This window comes from Mirounga angustirostris, unplaced genomic scaffold (genome assembly GCF_029215605.1).
Source record: "Mirounga angustirostris isolate CCGP_5_RB_7025 unplaced genomic scaffold, mMirAng1.0.hap1 SCAF_3, whole genome shotgun sequence".
Taxonomy (NCBI): domain Eukaryota; kingdom Metazoa; phylum Chordata; class Mammalia; order Carnivora; family Phocidae; genus Mirounga; species Mirounga angustirostris.
This window is the reverse complement of record NW_026991711.1, coordinates 130587301-130604651: the sequence shown is the minus strand read 5'-3', so window position 1 is coordinate 130604651 and position 17351 is coordinate 130587301. Positions and strand designations below refer to the sequence as shown.

The window sequence follows — 17351 nt, the reverse complement described above, 5'->3', positions numbered from 1 at the left end:
TTGTGTGTGGTGTAAGGAAATGGTCCAGTTTCATTCTTCTGCATGTGGCTATCCAATTTTCCCAACACCATTTGTTGAAGAGACTGTCTTTGTTCCATTGGACATTCTTTCCTGCTTTGTCAAAGATGAGTTGACCATAGAGTTGAGGGTCCATTTCTGGGCTCTCTATTCTATTCCATTGATCTATGTGTCTGTTTTTGTGCCAGTACCATGCTGTCTTGATGATGACAGCTTTGTAATAGAGCTTGAAGTCCGGAATTGTGATGCCGCCGGCTTTGCTTTTCTTTTTCAACATTCCTCTGGCTATGTGGGGTCTTTTCTGGTTCCATACAAATTTTAGGATTATTTGTTCCATTTCTTTGAAAAAAGTGGATGGTATTTTGATGGGGATTGCATTGAATGTGTAGATTGCTCTAGGTAGCATTGACATCTTCACAATATTTGTTCTTCCAATCCATGAGCATGGAACGTTTTTCCATTTCTTTGTGTCTTCCTCAATTTCTTTCATGAGTATTTTATAGTTTTCTGAGTACAGATCCTTTGTCTCTTTGGTTAGATTTATTCCTAGGTATCTTATGGTTTTGGGTGCAATTGTAAATGGGATCGACTCCTTAATTTCTCTTTCTTCTGTCTTGTTGTTGGTGTATAGGAATGCCACTGACTTCTGTGCATTGATTTTATATCCTGCCACTTTACTGAATTCCTGTATGAGTTCTAGCAGTTTTGGGGCGGAGTCTTTGGGGTTTTCCACATAAAGTATCATATCATCTGCAAAGAGTGAGAGTTTGACTTCTTCTTTGCCAATTTGGATGCCTTTGATTTCTTTTTGTTGTCTGATTGCTGTGGCTAGGACTTCCAATACTATGTTGAATAGCAGTGGTGACAGTGGCCATCCCTGCCGCGTTCCTGACCTTAGGGGGAAAGCTCTCAGTTTTTCCCCATTGAGAATAATATTCGCTGTAGGTTTTTCATAGATGGCTTTTATGATATTGAGGTATGTACCCTCTATCCCTATACTCTGAAGAGTTTTGATCAAGAAAGGATGCTGTACTTTGTCAAAAGCTTTTTCTGCATCTATTGAGAGGATCATATGGTTCTTGTTCTTTCTTTTGTTAATGTATTGTATCACATTGATTGATTTGCGGATGTTGAACCAACCTTGCAGCCCAGGGATAAATCCCACTTGGTAGTGGTGAATAATCCTTTTAATGTACTGTTGGATCCTATTGGCTAGTATTTTGGTGAGAATTTTTGCATCCATGTTCATCAGGGATATTGGTCTGTAATTCTCCTTTTTGATGGGGTCTTTGTCTGGTTTGGGGATCAAGGTAATGTTGGCCTCCTAAAATGAGTTTGGAAGTTTTCCTTCCATTTCTATTTTTTGGAACAGTTTCAGAAGAATAGGTATTAATTCTTCTTGAAATGTTTGGTAGAATTCCCCTGGGAAGCCATCTGGCCCTGGGCTTTTGTTTTTTGGGAGATTTTTGATGACTGATTCAATTTCCTTAGTGGTTATAGGTCTGTTCAGGTTTTCTATTTCATCCTGGTTCAGTTTTGGTAGTTGATACATCTCTAGGAATGCATCCATCTCTTCCAGGTTATCTAATTTGCTGGCATAGAGTTGCTCATAATATGTTCTTATAATTGTTTGTATTTCTTTGGTGTTGGTTGTGATCTCTCCTCTTTCATTCATGATTTTGTTGATTTGGGTCATTTCTCTTCTCTTTTTGATAAGTCTGGCCAGGGGTTTATCAATCTTGTTAATTCTTTCAAAGAACCAGCTCCTAGTTTCGTTGATCTGTTCTACTGTTCTTTTAGTTTCTATTTCATTGATTTCTGCTCTGATCTTTATGATTTCTCTTCTCCTGCTGGGTTTAGGCTTTATTTGCTGTTCTTTCTCCAACTCCTTTAGGTGTAGGGTTAGGTTGTGTACTTGAGACCTTTCTTGTTTCTTGAGAAAGGCTTGTATTGCTATATACTTTACTCTTAGGACTGCCTTTGCTGCATCCCAAAGATTTTGAACAGTTGTGTTTTCATTTTCATTGGTTTCCATGTATTTTTTTAATTCTTCTTTAATTTCCTGGTTGACCCATTCATTCTTCAGTAGGATGCTCTTTAGCCTCCATGTATTTGAGTTCTTTCTGACTTTCCTCTTGTGATTGAGTTCTAGTTTCAAAGCATTGTGGTCTGAAAATAGGCAGGGAATGATCCCAATCTTTTGGTACCGGTTGAGACCTGATTTATGACCTAGGATGTGATCTATTCTGGAGAATGTTCCATGGGCACTAGAGAAGAATGTGTATCCTGTTGCTTTGGGGTGGAATGTTCTGAATATATCTGTGAAGTCCATTTGGTCCAGTGTGTCATTTAAAGTCTTTATTTCCTTGTTGATCTTTTGCTTAGACGATCTGTCCATTTCAGTGAGGGGGATGTTAAAGTCCCCCACTATTATTGTATTGTTGTCAATGTGTTTCTTTGCTTTTGTTATTAATTGCCTTATATAATTGGCTGCTCCCATGTTAGGGGCATAGATATTTACAATTGTTAAATCTTCTTGTTGGATAGATCCTTTAAGTATGATATAGTGTCCTTCCTCATCTCTTATTATAGTCTTTGGTTTAAAATCTAATTTTTCTGATATAAGGATTGCCACCTCAGCTTTCTTTTGGTGTCCATTAGCATGGTAAATGGTTTTCCACCCCCTCACTTTCAATCTGGGGGTGTCTTTGGTTCTAAAATGAGTCTCTTGTAGACAGCATATCGATGGGTCTTGTTTTTTAATCCAGTCTGTTAGCCTGTGTCTTTTGACTGGGGCATTTAGCCCATTTACATTCAGGGTAACTATTGAAAGATAGGAATTTAGTACCATTGTATTGCCTGTAAGGTGACTGTTACCATATATTGTCTGTGTTCCTTTCTGGTCTATGTTGCTTTTAGGCTCTCTCTTTGCTTAGAGGACCCCTTTCAAGATTTCCTGTAGGGCTGGTTTTGTGTTTGCAAATTCCTTTAGTTTTTGTTTGTCCTGGAAGCTTTTTATCTCTCCTTCAATTTTCAATGACAGCCTAGCTGGATATAGTATTCTTGGCTGCATATTTTTCTCATTTAGTGCTCTGAATATATCCTGCCAGTCCTTTCTGGCCTGCCAGGTCTCTGTGGATAGGTCTGTTGCCAATCTAATGTTTCTACCCTTGTAGGTTACATATCTCTTCTCCCGAGCTGCTTTCAGGATTTTCTCTTTGTCTATGAGACTCTTAAGTTTTACTATTGTCGGGGAGTTGACCTATTTTTATTGATTTTGAGAGGGGTTCTCTGTGCTTCCTGGATTTTCATGCCTGTTTCTTTCCCCAAATTAGGGAAGTTCTCTGCTATAATTTGCTCCATTATACCTTCTGCCCCTCTCTCTTTCTTCTTCTTCTGGGATCCCAATTATTCTAATGTTGTTTCGTCTTATGGTATCGCTTATCTCTCGAATTCTGCCCTCGTGATCCAGTAGTTGTTTATCTCTCTTTTTCTCAGCTTCTTTATTTTCCATCATTTCATCTTCTATATTACTGATTCTCTCTTCTGCCTCATTTATTCTAGCACTTAGCGCCCCCATTTTTGATTGCACCTCATTAATAGCCTTTTTTATTTCTACTTGGTTGGATTTTAGCTCTTTTACTTCTCCAGAAAGGGTTTCTCTAATAACTTCCATATTTTTTTCAAGCCCAGCTAGTATCTTTAAAGTGATGATTCTGAACTCTAGCTCTGACATCGTACTAATGTCCGTATTGAGTAGGTCCCTGGCAGTCGGTACTGCCTCTTGTTCTTTTTGTTGAGGTGATTTTTTCCGTCTTGTCATTTTGTGCAGAGGAGAATAGATTAATGAGAGAACAAAATGCTAGCAGAGTAACCACGTCCCCAGAAAATATACTCTAAACAAATCAGAAAAGACCTGAAGCAGTGGGATAAGAAAGGGAAAGAGAGAAAAAAGAAAAAGAAAAAAAAGAAAAAGAAAAAGATAAAGATAAAAACAAAAACAAACAAAACAAAACAACAACAACAACAACAAAAATCAGAATGTGATCAAATATGATCTATATGGTATATAGATCAGTGCCACACACTAGATTTGGGGTGTATTTTGGTCTTTTAGAAGAAAGTGCCTCCCAAAATTTTAAAGAAAGAAAAACTTATATATGTACAAAAATAAGGATTGATATGATGAAGGGATGGAATATGACTGTAAAAATGGAAATTATAAAAAATTTTATAAAAGGAATTGATAAGAAGTTGTTTGAAAAAAGAAAGAAGAGGATTTAAAAAAAGAAAAAAAAAAGGGAGAGGATGTGATCAGGCAGGGGAATAGAAAACACCATATACTAGAGATTTAGGGTATATTTTAACCTGTTAGAAGAAACTATCTCAAAATTTTAAAGAGAGAACAACTTATATATATAAGCCAAAAATATGGGTAACTACTATGAAGGGATAGAATATGACTCTAAAAATGAAAAATAAAAATGTTTTTTTTAAAAAAAGGGATTGATAGGATGTTGGTTGAAAAAGGGAAAAAGAAAAATTCAAAAAGAAATAAAAAGACAAAAAGACAGTTAAAAAAAAATTAACTTTAAAAGACTAAAGAATCATGGTAAAAAAGCCGTGAATTCTATGTGCAGTAGTCCCCTAGCGCTGGAGTTCTGCCGTTCTCATTGATCGGTAAACTTGGTCTTTGCTGGCTGTTCTCGCTGATCTTCTGGGGAGGGGCCTGTTGCCGTGGTTTCCAAATGTCTCTGCCGGAGGCGGAATTGCCCCGCCCTTGCCCCCTCCCGGCTAAGTAATCTGCTCGGGTTTGCTCTTCTGGGCTTTTGTTCCCTGCGAGCTTTCCGTACAGCTTTGGAGGCGGAGAGTGGAAATGGCGGCCTCCCAATCTCCGCCCCGGAGGAGCCGAGAACTCGGGGCCCGCTCCTCAGTGAGCCCCCAGAGAAAAGCCGTCAGTCACTCCCGTCTCCCCGGTCTCCGGCCGCGCTCCGTGCTCACCCTGCCTGTGACCGCGCATTTCTATCTCTGGCACCCGACCCCGGGTGGAGTCTCCAAACCCAGCAGATCCCTGCGGTGCACTCCCGCGCGGCTCCTCCCCGGGGGAGGAAGGGGAGTCTCCCCGGATCTGCCACTTGTTGGGTCCCTGCTGGAGGAGCAAGGGCCCGACTGTGCCGCGGATCACGGTTTAATGCAACCCCGAGCTGAGAGCTCGCGCCTGGGCTCCGCCTCTGCAGCCAGCCTCCCTGCTCCGTTACCTGGGAGCTTGGCCACACTCAGGCACCCCCGGTCTTTCTGTGACCCCGAGGGTCCTGAGACCACACTGTCCCGGAGGGTTCCACCCCCCGCTTAGCCACCAGAGTGACGTCCCTCAGCGGAGCAGACTTTTAAAAGTTCCGATTTTGTGCTCTGCGGCTCTATCACTTCCAGAAGCGGCCGACGGAGGCCCCTCCCCCGCCGTCTATCCTCCCGAATATCGCCTAGGATTCACTTCTCCTCACGTCCTACCTTCCAGAAAGTGGTCGCTTTTCTGATGAGAGAGTTGTTGCTCTTCTTTTCTTCGATCTCCTGTTGGGTTTGTAGGTGTTCAGAATGGTTTGATCCCTATCCAGCTGAATTCCTGAGAGGAGACAAAATCCAGGTCTCCTACTCCTCCGCCATCTTGCTCCGCCCCCCGCCTTCTTATCATTTTCAACATCACATCTCTCTTGTATTATTTCAAATCCTAAAAGACTTTGAATTGTAGAATGTTACAACGAGAACTTGCCTGGTTGGCCTACACCTTCTTCCTTAGGGTTAAAGTCTACGTCTCCACAGAACATAGGTTGGAAACCTCTTTTCTGTAATAATGACAGATACCTTTTATTGCAAGATGAATATTAAACATTTACATGATTGTTGATTGAGAATTTAATAGTACAGTTCATCATCTGCAAAAACACTGTTTCTCTAAATTCTAAAGTACACCAATGACTAAGCATGCAGTGTTTTTACATAGAACTTATAAGAATTAAATGCTTGAGTTTCATCTTGGTGTCTTTCTCTCTTGTTTTTATTAACTATCTTATCTTTGAAAAAAGGTCTTGGTGCCCTTATTTATTAATGTTTTTATGTATTTTGATTTATTTTTACTTAATACAATTATTTAATTCATTAATTTTAAATTTATTTATTAATGTTCTTTATTTAGCTCATCAATACAAACCCTTGTTGCCTCCGATGGATGGCCTAGGCACACTTCAGCTCAGTCATTTCTGCATCTGTTTTATTTTGGTTCATTTTCTTTTCTCTCTCACACTAATACTCATTTATTTACATCATGTGTAAACTTCTGGAAAAAGCACTGACATTTCTTTCTGGTTAGGGAATGTTTTGTTTTGTTTTGTTTTTTGTTTGTTTAAGCAGGAATGAACAAAATTTATTTTTTTTGTTTTAGATAATACTTAAATATTAAGAAAGCTAAAATTTTAAAATTCAAAATATGTTGGCTAGGTTTTTCTGTACATTATATTTACGTAATGATTCTGATTTTACCCTTCCAAGAACAGTAGCCCAAGAGGATGGAAAGGCAACCTATAACAGTCTCTGGGGCTTGTACTGTCTTCTTAGGCCAGGTGTCCTGTAGCAGAGCAAAGAATTGAAGTGAAGAAGCAAGTGTCCCCTCCGTTCCCCTCTCCCCTGCTCCCTTTTGTTTTTATTTGAGGCATTTCCGAATAACAAATGCAAAATTAGATCTGGATATAAAAAGCTAGATGAGGACGCCTGGATGGCTCAGTCAATTGAGTGTCTGCCTTCTTCCACTCGTCATAATCCCAGGATCCTGGGATCGAGTCCCACGTCAGGCTTCCTGCTTAGCAGGGAGTCTGCTTCTCTCCCTCTGCCGCTCCCCACTGCTCATGATGTCTCTCTCACGCTCACTCTTTCTCAAATAAATAAAATCTTTAAAAAAAAAAAAAAAAAGCTAGACGACTACCCCAATTCAGTACTGTGCTTCACTGGAGAAGCCCTGGCACAGACAGGACATGAATTGCCCCTCACCTATAGGGACAATGTGACGGAAGTCAAAGTCACACAAAAAAGTCATTTGGGATCTCTGAGCAAAAGCATAGCTAGCATCAACTCCGTAAAATGAGGGGATTTGACCAGTCTGTCACATGACACCTGCTCCAGAAGGCTAACTTCTAAGCTCCGCTTGCGAAGCTGGGAGGACTCGCCCCCTCTGCTAAGGCGGACGCAGAAAAGAACGTCTACTATCATCCTGTGGCACAGTTAGGGTCGTTTATCTAGAGCAGATTCATTGGCCTGCACCCACCTGTCTGTGGTTGGATCTTGCTAACCTTCGCTTGTCACTTTGTCTGCTGTTATTATGACTTAAACATTGGGGCAGGTTGCCCTGACGGCATGAGAATCAGGGTCTATCTTGCGATGGTATGGCTTACCAGGCTTTCTCGCAAAATGTTGATTTGGGAAGTTATGTAAGCCAAATATGAATAGTACTTTTTAATGTAATTTCTAATCATGTCCCACTCCCAAAAGATATACAAATTCCTTCTAGATTCCAGACATTAAACTGCTTCATTTTGAAAAATGATACTTACATTAAAATGTTACTGGAGGCCTCTTGTTCTAGCATGTGTTCATTGTTGGCAGTTCTGCACCATCTCTTTGGCATGAGCCACACCTGTAAGTCATCAACTACGATTTCCAGTTTAGATTTTTATCAAAGAGGACAGAGATTTTAAGAACCTTATAAAGGAACCTGAATTTAGCATCCTTTCAGAAATGCATATACCCAGTCCCCCTTCTTTTTTTTTAGCAATTATTCATGCCCAATTTCATGACAATTTTTTTTCATGTGTATGTATATGTGTGGAGAATTTGCCTTTATTAAATTTATATAATGATTTCAACTTAGTTTTTATGGATAAAACAAAACTATCTTTTCATTCATTTTATCAAATTATGTAAAAGTAAATTACATAATTACACTAATTTAAAGTGGTACAATGATTTGAAAACAAACCTAACTTATTCTTGATAAGCAAACAACTCACTTGGTGAAAGCAGAAATGCACAGGTGTGATAGAATGTAGCCAATCATTTGCATGATTGCATCACACCAAGCACATCGGAGGTCATTGTGTCTTACAGAGAAAGTGCCAACTGTTGGTAATGTGGTAAGTCAATTAGAGTAGAGGTAGGTTAGATAAAAAGCAGTATGTGCCTAAAGGGTGGGAGAGATAAGGTGGTGAAGGGGGTTTAGATGAGAGAGTGATTATTATTCTTCCACAATGATGGGCAAAAATAACCACTATGAGCAATAGCCAGAGAGCATTAAGAAGTTCACCTTGCTTAAAGCACAACTTCTGTGAAGGATAGATTTGCTAAGTTGGAGATAAAAAGCTTCATCGGGCAGTAATACATGAAACACAGGTATTCACCAAATATTTATTGGGCATCTAGCATAGAGCAGGCTTTGTGGTCCACAAAGTTTTAGAATTAGGTGAGGCTACAATGAGGATGATCATTATTAAGTATAGCTCTCCAAAGAAGTGACAAGAATGAACAGAAAGCTCATAGGAATTTGGAAGATGAGACTGAGAGAAGGGTTATTTCAAAGGTAGAATTTAACAAATTTGACTTTAGATGACTGCCAATATTAGAAAAGATTAAGAATAAAGGAGAGTTTGAGTCTGTTTGCTCAAAGAACAATATTGTAAACAACCAGCATCAAACTTGGTTAAAGGAGTAGGTTTAGGATAGGAAAAAAAAAAAGAAAAGTCATGACTTTAATTGAGAGCATGTTGAGTTTAAGTAACATTAGGTACACTTCTACTTTCTTACAGTAGTTCAGGCAGACTGTAGAATATAATTATATGGCTTGAGAAATGTTTGGAAATTAATTTGTAAGCATGTATAGGATCACTTGTAACTGGTAACATATTACATATTGGGTTGTACAAGAAGAATAGCTAATTTTAAAGAATATTCTTAAGAATAAAGTTTGATATATTGGCAATAGCACTCCCATCTGTAGAAAATCTGAACTTGCTAGACCTGGAGTAACTCTGTGCATAAAAAAGGTAGCAATTTATTTTATCATCATCCAGGCAGGACACATCAGAGGAGGATACTTATGGAGGCAATTAAGAGGCATTCGATAAAATTAATTTCATATTATTTTAGGTTCACATCTTTTTACCTTAATACTCACAGTGGCTGATTGGAAATCTGAAAGCTAGGTGACCAAATAGTGGTATTTGGTAATGGGCACGAAGTTTGATATGGAAGCTGATATTTGGCACCGTACGTGAAGAACTGTGATAAGCAAAAGGTGGATTTGTCCAAAAATTTTAAAGCCTTTTCAAGTATTACGTTAAAAAATTTCCCTGTGAACTGGGTGCTATATGTAAGTGATGAGTCACTGAATTCTACTCTTGAAACCAATATTACACTAGATGTTAACTAAAATTTAAATGAAAACTTGAAACAGACAAGCAAAGACAACCAAAATTTCCCTGTGAGTTGAAGTAATGCTATACAGCAAAGGGTTTTATTATTGCTTTCACATAAGTTACTATTGTGACATTTGCTTTATAACAAGTATATAATTAGTTTCGCAGAATTACTGTAAACAAAAATTAAATAGAACTCATGTCTACAGCTACCAAAAAGCTAGCTTGTTGCAGCTGATGAAATAATTTCCATGAAGATACTGAATATTTATATTATATAAAGTGCCATAATGAGTTTGTGGTGTGAACAGATGTCTTTGTTTTTTGTTTTTCACTTCAAGATCGAATTATAGATTCTCTTCACCTGTTAGACTAAACTTGCTATTTTTTCAATGGATTATTTTCAGTTTTAAATTGATGGAAAAGTTATAAGTGTGTCAATACACTGTTTCAGAAACGGTGTGATCGCACAGAAGACAGAGCATGGACTTTGGGCTCAGGAGTAATTCTCTCAAATATTGGCTTTCTCACTTACTGGTTATATGATGTTAGACAAAGTATATAACCTGTCTGAGCCTTAGCTCCCTTAGCTGTAAAATGAGAACAATTACACTAACTTTCCTTCCCCCTCACCCTCCCTCTGGGGCTCCTCTAATTCAGTGGTTTGCTTAGTACCAGTTCCTGATGGCCATTTGCAACTTCATAGCATAACAATTTGATTTCATACTAACATTGTGAGTAACGGAAAAGGAGATAACACAGACAATTTCCTTATCTCCTTTTCTTATTCAATCCGTCTTTCCCTCAAACTTAAAATCTCTTTGCTTCAAGGAGAATCCAAAATCAGTTCATTGCACCAGTTCTTTCTTTCTAGACTATCAGTTACTGAAATTGAAGTGACTTACTTTTTATGTCCATCTCATGAGCAGAAACTGAATGGAAGCAGTAGTAGTTCCTCTGAAGGCAGCACTGTAGACATTGGGGCACCTGCGGAAGAGCAGCCTGTGGTGGAACCTGAGGAAACCCTTGAACCTGAAGCCTGTTTCACTGAAGGTAAGAAAATGACCTCTATGTTAATCTTCCATTTAGAGAGTGCAGTTTTTTTTGTTTTGTTTTGTTTTGTTTTGTTTTGTTTTAGTTGTTGATCACCCAAGTTTCTAAGTTGATCTATTCTATTAGATCTATTGATCTATTCTAAGAATAGAAACTTTAGTAGATCTATTTCAATTCCCTCCAATATGCTAACAGTTTTAAAATCTATTGTTATTTTGGTGAATTCTGCCCATTATGTGTAAAAGATCACAAACATGGAGAAAACTATTTTTAACGTAATCAAAACTAGTAATTTATGTTTTTTAAATAAAATGGTGATTTCACAAGGAGTGGCATCTTAAACAGTAATCAAAATTCTCATACACAGAATTTGCCTTAAAAATAACTTTCTGACTACTAAAGTTAAATGACTTGCAAATGCTAAACTGTGATTTTTTAACAAAATCATCATTTTCCAAAGCTTACTGGACAAAGCAGGAAATAAGCACAGCCCATATCCGATACCTGAACGGTACCTAGTTGAGCCTGGTACAATATGGACAACAGTTTTAAGAGCTTTGTTTTTCCCATGACTAGCACTTCCCATGGTCTGATTTTCCCGAGAATTTGACTTTTGAAGATATGAATATATTTGCATATTCTCTATTTAGTGATCTCTTCTTCATAGACCGGATAAATATTATTTCCATTTCCCAATATAAATTCCACACATCACTCAAAGTCCTTCTCAAAACTACCTTCATCTGACCATGGTGGAAAAGAGCTTATTATTCCTTATGATGCCTCTCCACAGCTATTAATAAATATACCCATTTAATTCACCTGATAACTTTTGTATATTATCTTATGAGAGCTCTTCTCTTTCTGTTTTGAACTGTTGTATGTATCTTTACTGTCTTTTTCTCTCCATCCCTTCCTTCCTTCCCTTCCTCTCTTTTCTTCCAGCACACTTGACTTTTTCTTTTTCCTCTTTTGTTTTTTTGGGGGGGGGCAGAGTTTGCTTTTTTGTTCTGTTTTGCCTTGAGGTGAGTTTCCCGAGTTTATATCTTTTCTTGAAAACAAGAATGTAAGGTTCTTGGTGGCAAGGTCCATGTGCTGTACCTTTTTTTTTTTTTTTGCCTTTTTAAAAAAAATGTTATTTGTATCTTCCATGGTGCTTACAAAGGTAATCACAGATAGTTTGAGTGAGTAAAACACTATAAGGAAGGCATGACAAATCAAAGCAGGGCCAAGCAATCATATTTTAATGGACTAAATTAATTTTGAAAATTATATGAGCTTTTCTAGAAACACCACAAGAAAACAAAGCAGTAACAAACCCAGCATTATTGGGGGAGTTCTACATTATTATTCCATAACCTCTTTAAAAGGGAAGTTCTCTATTTATCACTAATCCTCATTTTGAACTCCTCTACTAGAGTGACTTCAACAGAGTGCAATAGAATGACATAGTACAAGGCAAAGCTATTTTACACTTGTTTGTACTTTACAAAGTTCTTTCTTGGACAATAAGAGTTGAGGCAGAAAAAGCAGGTATTATTAGCCAGGGAACTGTTTAAGGAGGCTGAATAATTTTCACAGCTTCACACAGCTAATGAATGTGCTCTTACTACTCCAGGCTTAGAGAGTTAACCTAGCAAGATGGAGATGGTAATTGTAGTAAGAAGATGAATCGGGGACATGCTAAGGAATATTACTAAAGCCGCAGAAGTTACTTCATCTACTCCTGTTTGAACATTATACTTGCAGGCTGTGTACAAAGATTTAAATGCTGTCAAATCAGTGTGGAAGAAGGGAGGGGAAAACAATGGTGGAACCTGAGAAGAACGTGTTTCCGAATAGTTGAACATAATTGGTTTGAGACCTTCATTGTCTTCATGATTCTCCTTAGTAGTGGTGCACTGGTAAGTGAATATTAAGCAAAAGTGGTACAATATTAAGTTTAAGATAATCTAATATTGATGACTTATTAATCATTTCTAATGCACTGTTACAGTAGCCAATGCATTTTTTTCCCTAACCCTCATCCTGCATCCATTTTCATTTTCATAGTGTCAGCCATTACCTCTGTTTGATAAATCTCAAACTGTTATCTTTACTTAGGACTTCTTCCTTGAATATATATACATCTCTATATCCATCCATCCATCCATCCATCCATCCATCCATCCATCCATTCACTTACCTCCTGTCCACCCACCCACCCACTTTTCTACCTATCTCTAACACATTTTTCATTACCCCACATCCTATCTTCCAGATTATAGACTTAATGTTTTAACTATGAATTTCTGGATTTATTTCTACTACATATACATACAATTTCTAATAAATTATTGATTAACTTTTGCTTACTAGTAAGTAACCTAGAAAATTTGTCTCCCCGGCTTATTATAACCAAGGAATACAAATACTCAGTTGCTCATATTTTAACAAGCAGGTAAGCATGGCAACTCAGTGTAGTTAATGGAAGTCCTGTGATGGAGAATATATAACTATTCTGATGAATATTGCCTCTGAATGGTATTATTATTATCTCTTTATGGACAGTCAGTAAGTCCTTAGGGACCACTTCTCTGTCCCTTTTAAATTGTGTCCACTATTCTAATGCTACTCAGGAAACAATGACTATTGGTAACAAAAAATATTGGGCAGCATGCCTAAGTGATTCATTTAAGATTGCTTTTTCTTTATACGAAGATGGTTTTTACATCAAATTAATTTATATTTGTATGAAAATCACTTACAAAAATATAAAGCATAACATATAGATAACATTTTAGGGAAACACTGGCACAAATAGAATACTTAAGTCATAAAGTAGATAGATGACAGATAAAATGAACTTGTCTGATTGAAATATAATCACTTAAGTTTCTTTAACTTACATTTATAATTAGAACATAAGCCTATATTTTCCTCCATATTTCTCCGATTACATAAACTTTGTCTGCATGCCACATTATACAAGAAATAGTCTTTTGCCCCTGAAACAAATGTGAGACTTAGATGAAAAGGATAGAGGTTCATATTAGAAGCACACATATCATGATCTAAAATGAAATATATCTTCATCTTATCATCATTGTCATACCATATCTCTACTGAGAAATATAAATGATCAACAAAATGAAGGGGAGAGAGGGGGACAAATGAGCCCAACTATGTAGTAAAATTGGGCAATGTGATGATCAATTACAATTTCTGCTTTATGAAAAATATAAACCTCCACTTTTTATTTCTTCAACCTCCTTTTTATGGCAAAAAAAAATCAACAGGAGAAAGCAAAAGAAATGGAACAAAAGGAATAAATAACTTCAAGTTGGGGTGGCACCATCAGGATATGACATCAAGAACTATTTCCTAAACAAGTCAAATTAAATCATGAGAGTTATGCTTTTACCTCTTTCTTCTGACTATAATATCAATAGAGAGTATAACTTTCCCCTGATTCATTAAAAGACCTTTGAGAGGAAAAAAATTTTAAAAACAGCAATAACTGCTACTCCTCTACCCTCTTACTCCAATGGGATGTCATACATATATATATATAAAATCAGGGAAAACATATATATATGTTTCTGATCATATGTATCTATATATGATCAGAAAAATAGCTTAGAAGGTATAATAGTTTTAGAAAGCTAAAATATATAACTTTTCTTTATAGGCATTTGAAGATATATATATTGATCAGCGAAAGACAATTAAGACAATGTTGGAATATGCTGACAAGGTTTTCACTTACATTTTCATCCTGGAAATGCTTCTAAAATGGGTGGCATATGGCTATCAAACATATTTCACCAATGCCTGGTGTTGGCTGGACTTCTTAATTGTGGATGTAGGTATCCTCTGTATCTTTGTCTTTACATTCACAGTAGTTTGTCTGACCCATATACTAATTCTAGAACAGTGAATCTGACCAGTATGCTGTGTTGACCTACTAGACACTAACCTAATTTGCTGAATGATAGTGTTGTAGTAAGAAATAGGCTTAGTACTGGTTTAGCACTGGGGGGGTGGGATCTATGGTGGTTGTCTAGGATAAGAAGAAAAACAGCACAGCAGTTTGTAGGGAAAGTGGTGAAATAGGGTATGTGGCTTAAATTCCTTATATTGTGAGTCAGACAGACTTGGGTTTAAATCCCGTCCCATTGCTGATGGGTCGTGTGCCAGTGAATAAATTACTTGGCTCTTGACTCTTGAAACGATAATAACAGTACGGACAGTGATGACGGTGGGAGCTACAGTCAATTTTTAAAAATTCTCTTTGATATACTCAAAGTTTTTCAAGGGGAGGTTTAAAGAGTAGATTATATAGATTATACTCCGTTAGAGGCAGTAAGGCGTACAGAGTGTAGGGCAAACCTCTGCTTCATGCAGCAGCAGGACCTTCCCCTTGGATGTTGACTCAATTCGCGGCAAGCCTGTAACACGCCAAACAGCCCTTCTCAGAAATTCCATGCCCAATGATTAATAATACTTCATCTCCCCTAAAACAGGTGACTGCCTCTGAGATTTATTAAACAAAATGTTTCATGCTATCAATTTGGCATAATTTCAGCTTCAGAAAAGTATGTCCAAAATATCGCAGATTTCATAGGCAACAGTTTTATCCCCAAAAGATAATAGATAATAATCCAGCAGGACTACGCAGGTTTATTGTGGAAAGCACTTCTAGAGCTAAGAGTCATGCATATGTTACATCTCCTGAATTCTGAACAAAGGCAAAGCCGGAGCTATTTAAAGCTTAATAATGTTACTATGAAATGAGTAAATTGAGAAAAACCTCAAAAGAATAATTGCTTCATCATTACAAAAGAAAAAAAATTGTAACATTGAGGTTTCATTAGAGGTTATATCATATTTCAACTCCTCATAATTTTTCACACTACATTTTAAATCTAAATATAATTTAACTCTTGAAACTCTGTGAGTTTTGCTTTTCTCTATTACGCTTATTACATGTCTGAAATTTCAGGGGAAGAATGATGATTTTATTATTATAAGTTGGATTTTTTTTAATTACTAGATTACAAGCACTTTATTTTTTACTTATTTTTTATTGAAGTATAGTTGACATGCAATGTTACATTAGTTTCAGGTATACAACATAGTAAATTTAATTGCCTGAAATATATTAAGAAAATAATTCTATAGAGATTTTGTCATTTTGCAATAATAATATTTTATTTTTCATTGTTCTATTTTAATTATTTCATAAGGATCAGTGTATCTCTCTAAAAAATGCAAAAAAAAATTATAGCACGTTGCAAGTAATATAAAAAGTATATTTAGGGACGCCTGGGTGGCTCAGTTGGTTAAGCGACTGCCTTCCGCTCAGGTCATGATCCTGGAGTCCCTGGATCGAGTCCCGCATCGGGCTTCCTGCTCGGCAGGGAGTCTGCTTCTCCCTCTGACCCTCCCCTCTCTCATGTGCTCTCTCTCATTCTCTCTCTCTCAAATAAATAAATAAAATCTTTAAAAAAAAAAAGTATATTTAAATATAAGGCAACTTAATACACTGAAAAATAGAAAATTTTGCAAAAACAGTGTCCGGTGTATGTGAAACTGTCCGATATTAGTCACTTTCAAACCAAAGAAATTATAATTCTGGATATGGAATTTTGGTATATTTTTTATTTAGAGAATAGACACCTAACATTTTTATTTCTTAGTACTCTCATATTTCATACAAATTAAGTAAATTCATTGATTTATTTACTTGGCAAATATTTGTTGATTATCCATTTTCAGCCAGGTAACCATGGCAGAAGCTGTAAGTTAGTATAGAAAAATTTGAGGAAGTTTTATGATGGAATTATTTATTAAGTTACATTGTTTACGCAAGAATAAACTTTAGAGAAAACACAGGTGTTAGCAAGACAAACAAAAAACTCACCTTCAGAAATCAACGGCAAAGTCAATGTGCCAAGTTATTAATTTTTGAGAGTATCAGTTATAATTAGTTGAACATACAATGCAGGATTGCAATTTCTTGCTTTTGTATTTTATCACTAGCCATACAAAGCCCTAAATTCACCACAACTTAATAAAATAAAAGAAGGATGACCAATGACCTTTTCTTACACCTGAATTTCTTCCTTTTTTAAATTAATTTTTATCTAGTTTTTTTACCTAATTGCTCTACTAATAAATTAGTTTAACAATTAATAAATTATATGACATTTAAGGTTTTTTTATTCAACTATCTTTAATTAACATCCTGAAAACACTTTTTTTGCATCAAGCTAAAAATACTTCCTTAAAATTTTAAAAGCTTTATGGGAAATACACAACCATTTATCTTCTGAGTAATTATAAGCAAAAATCATACTTATTATATAGTAAATTGAATCATGATTTTATTTCCTTATTTATTGGTGCAGGTTTCATTGGTCAGTTTAACAGCAAATGCCTTGGGTTACTCAGAACTTGGCGCCATCAAATCTCTCAGGACACTAAGAGCTCTGAGACCTCTGAGAGCCTTATCACGATTTGAAGGGATGAGGGTAAGGAAAATGAAAGAACGTGAAGTATTACATATAATAAAAATTAAATTAATTACATTAAATTCTATAAAGGAAAACCCATGCATGCAAAAGGAATGGCAAATCCTTGCAAAATTGCTACTTTATCATTTTATCTGTTGCATATTTACTTCTGGGTGATATGCAAGAGAACTTAGGCCTCCCTTGAAATGATATAATATCATTTATCTGCTGTGCTCATTAAAATGACTTTATTTCCTAATCCATCTTGGGAGTTTCCTTACAAACCTGTATACAAAAAGAAGCAAATGCACTATTAAAGTACTATGTG

At 36.5% G+C, this 17351-nt stretch overlaps 1 protein-coding gene across 1 annotated transcript in view; it reads left to right on the top strand.

Annotated features, from left to right (window-relative positions):
• Nucleotides 1–17351, top strand: part of LOC123839337 (sodium channel protein type 1 subunit alpha) — a 152159-nt gene that overhangs the window by 115596 nt on the left and 19212 nt on the right. The window contains exons 18-21 of the mRNA XM_045868693.1: nt 10403–10526; nt 12276–12430; nt 14197–14370; nt 16919–17041. Coding sequence (XP_045724649.1) covers nt 10403–10526; nt 12276–12430; nt 14197–14370; nt 16919–17041 — 576 coding nt within the window. The remainder of the gene's footprint in view (nt 1–10402; nt 10527–12275; nt 12431–14196; nt 14371–16918; nt 17042–17351) is intronic.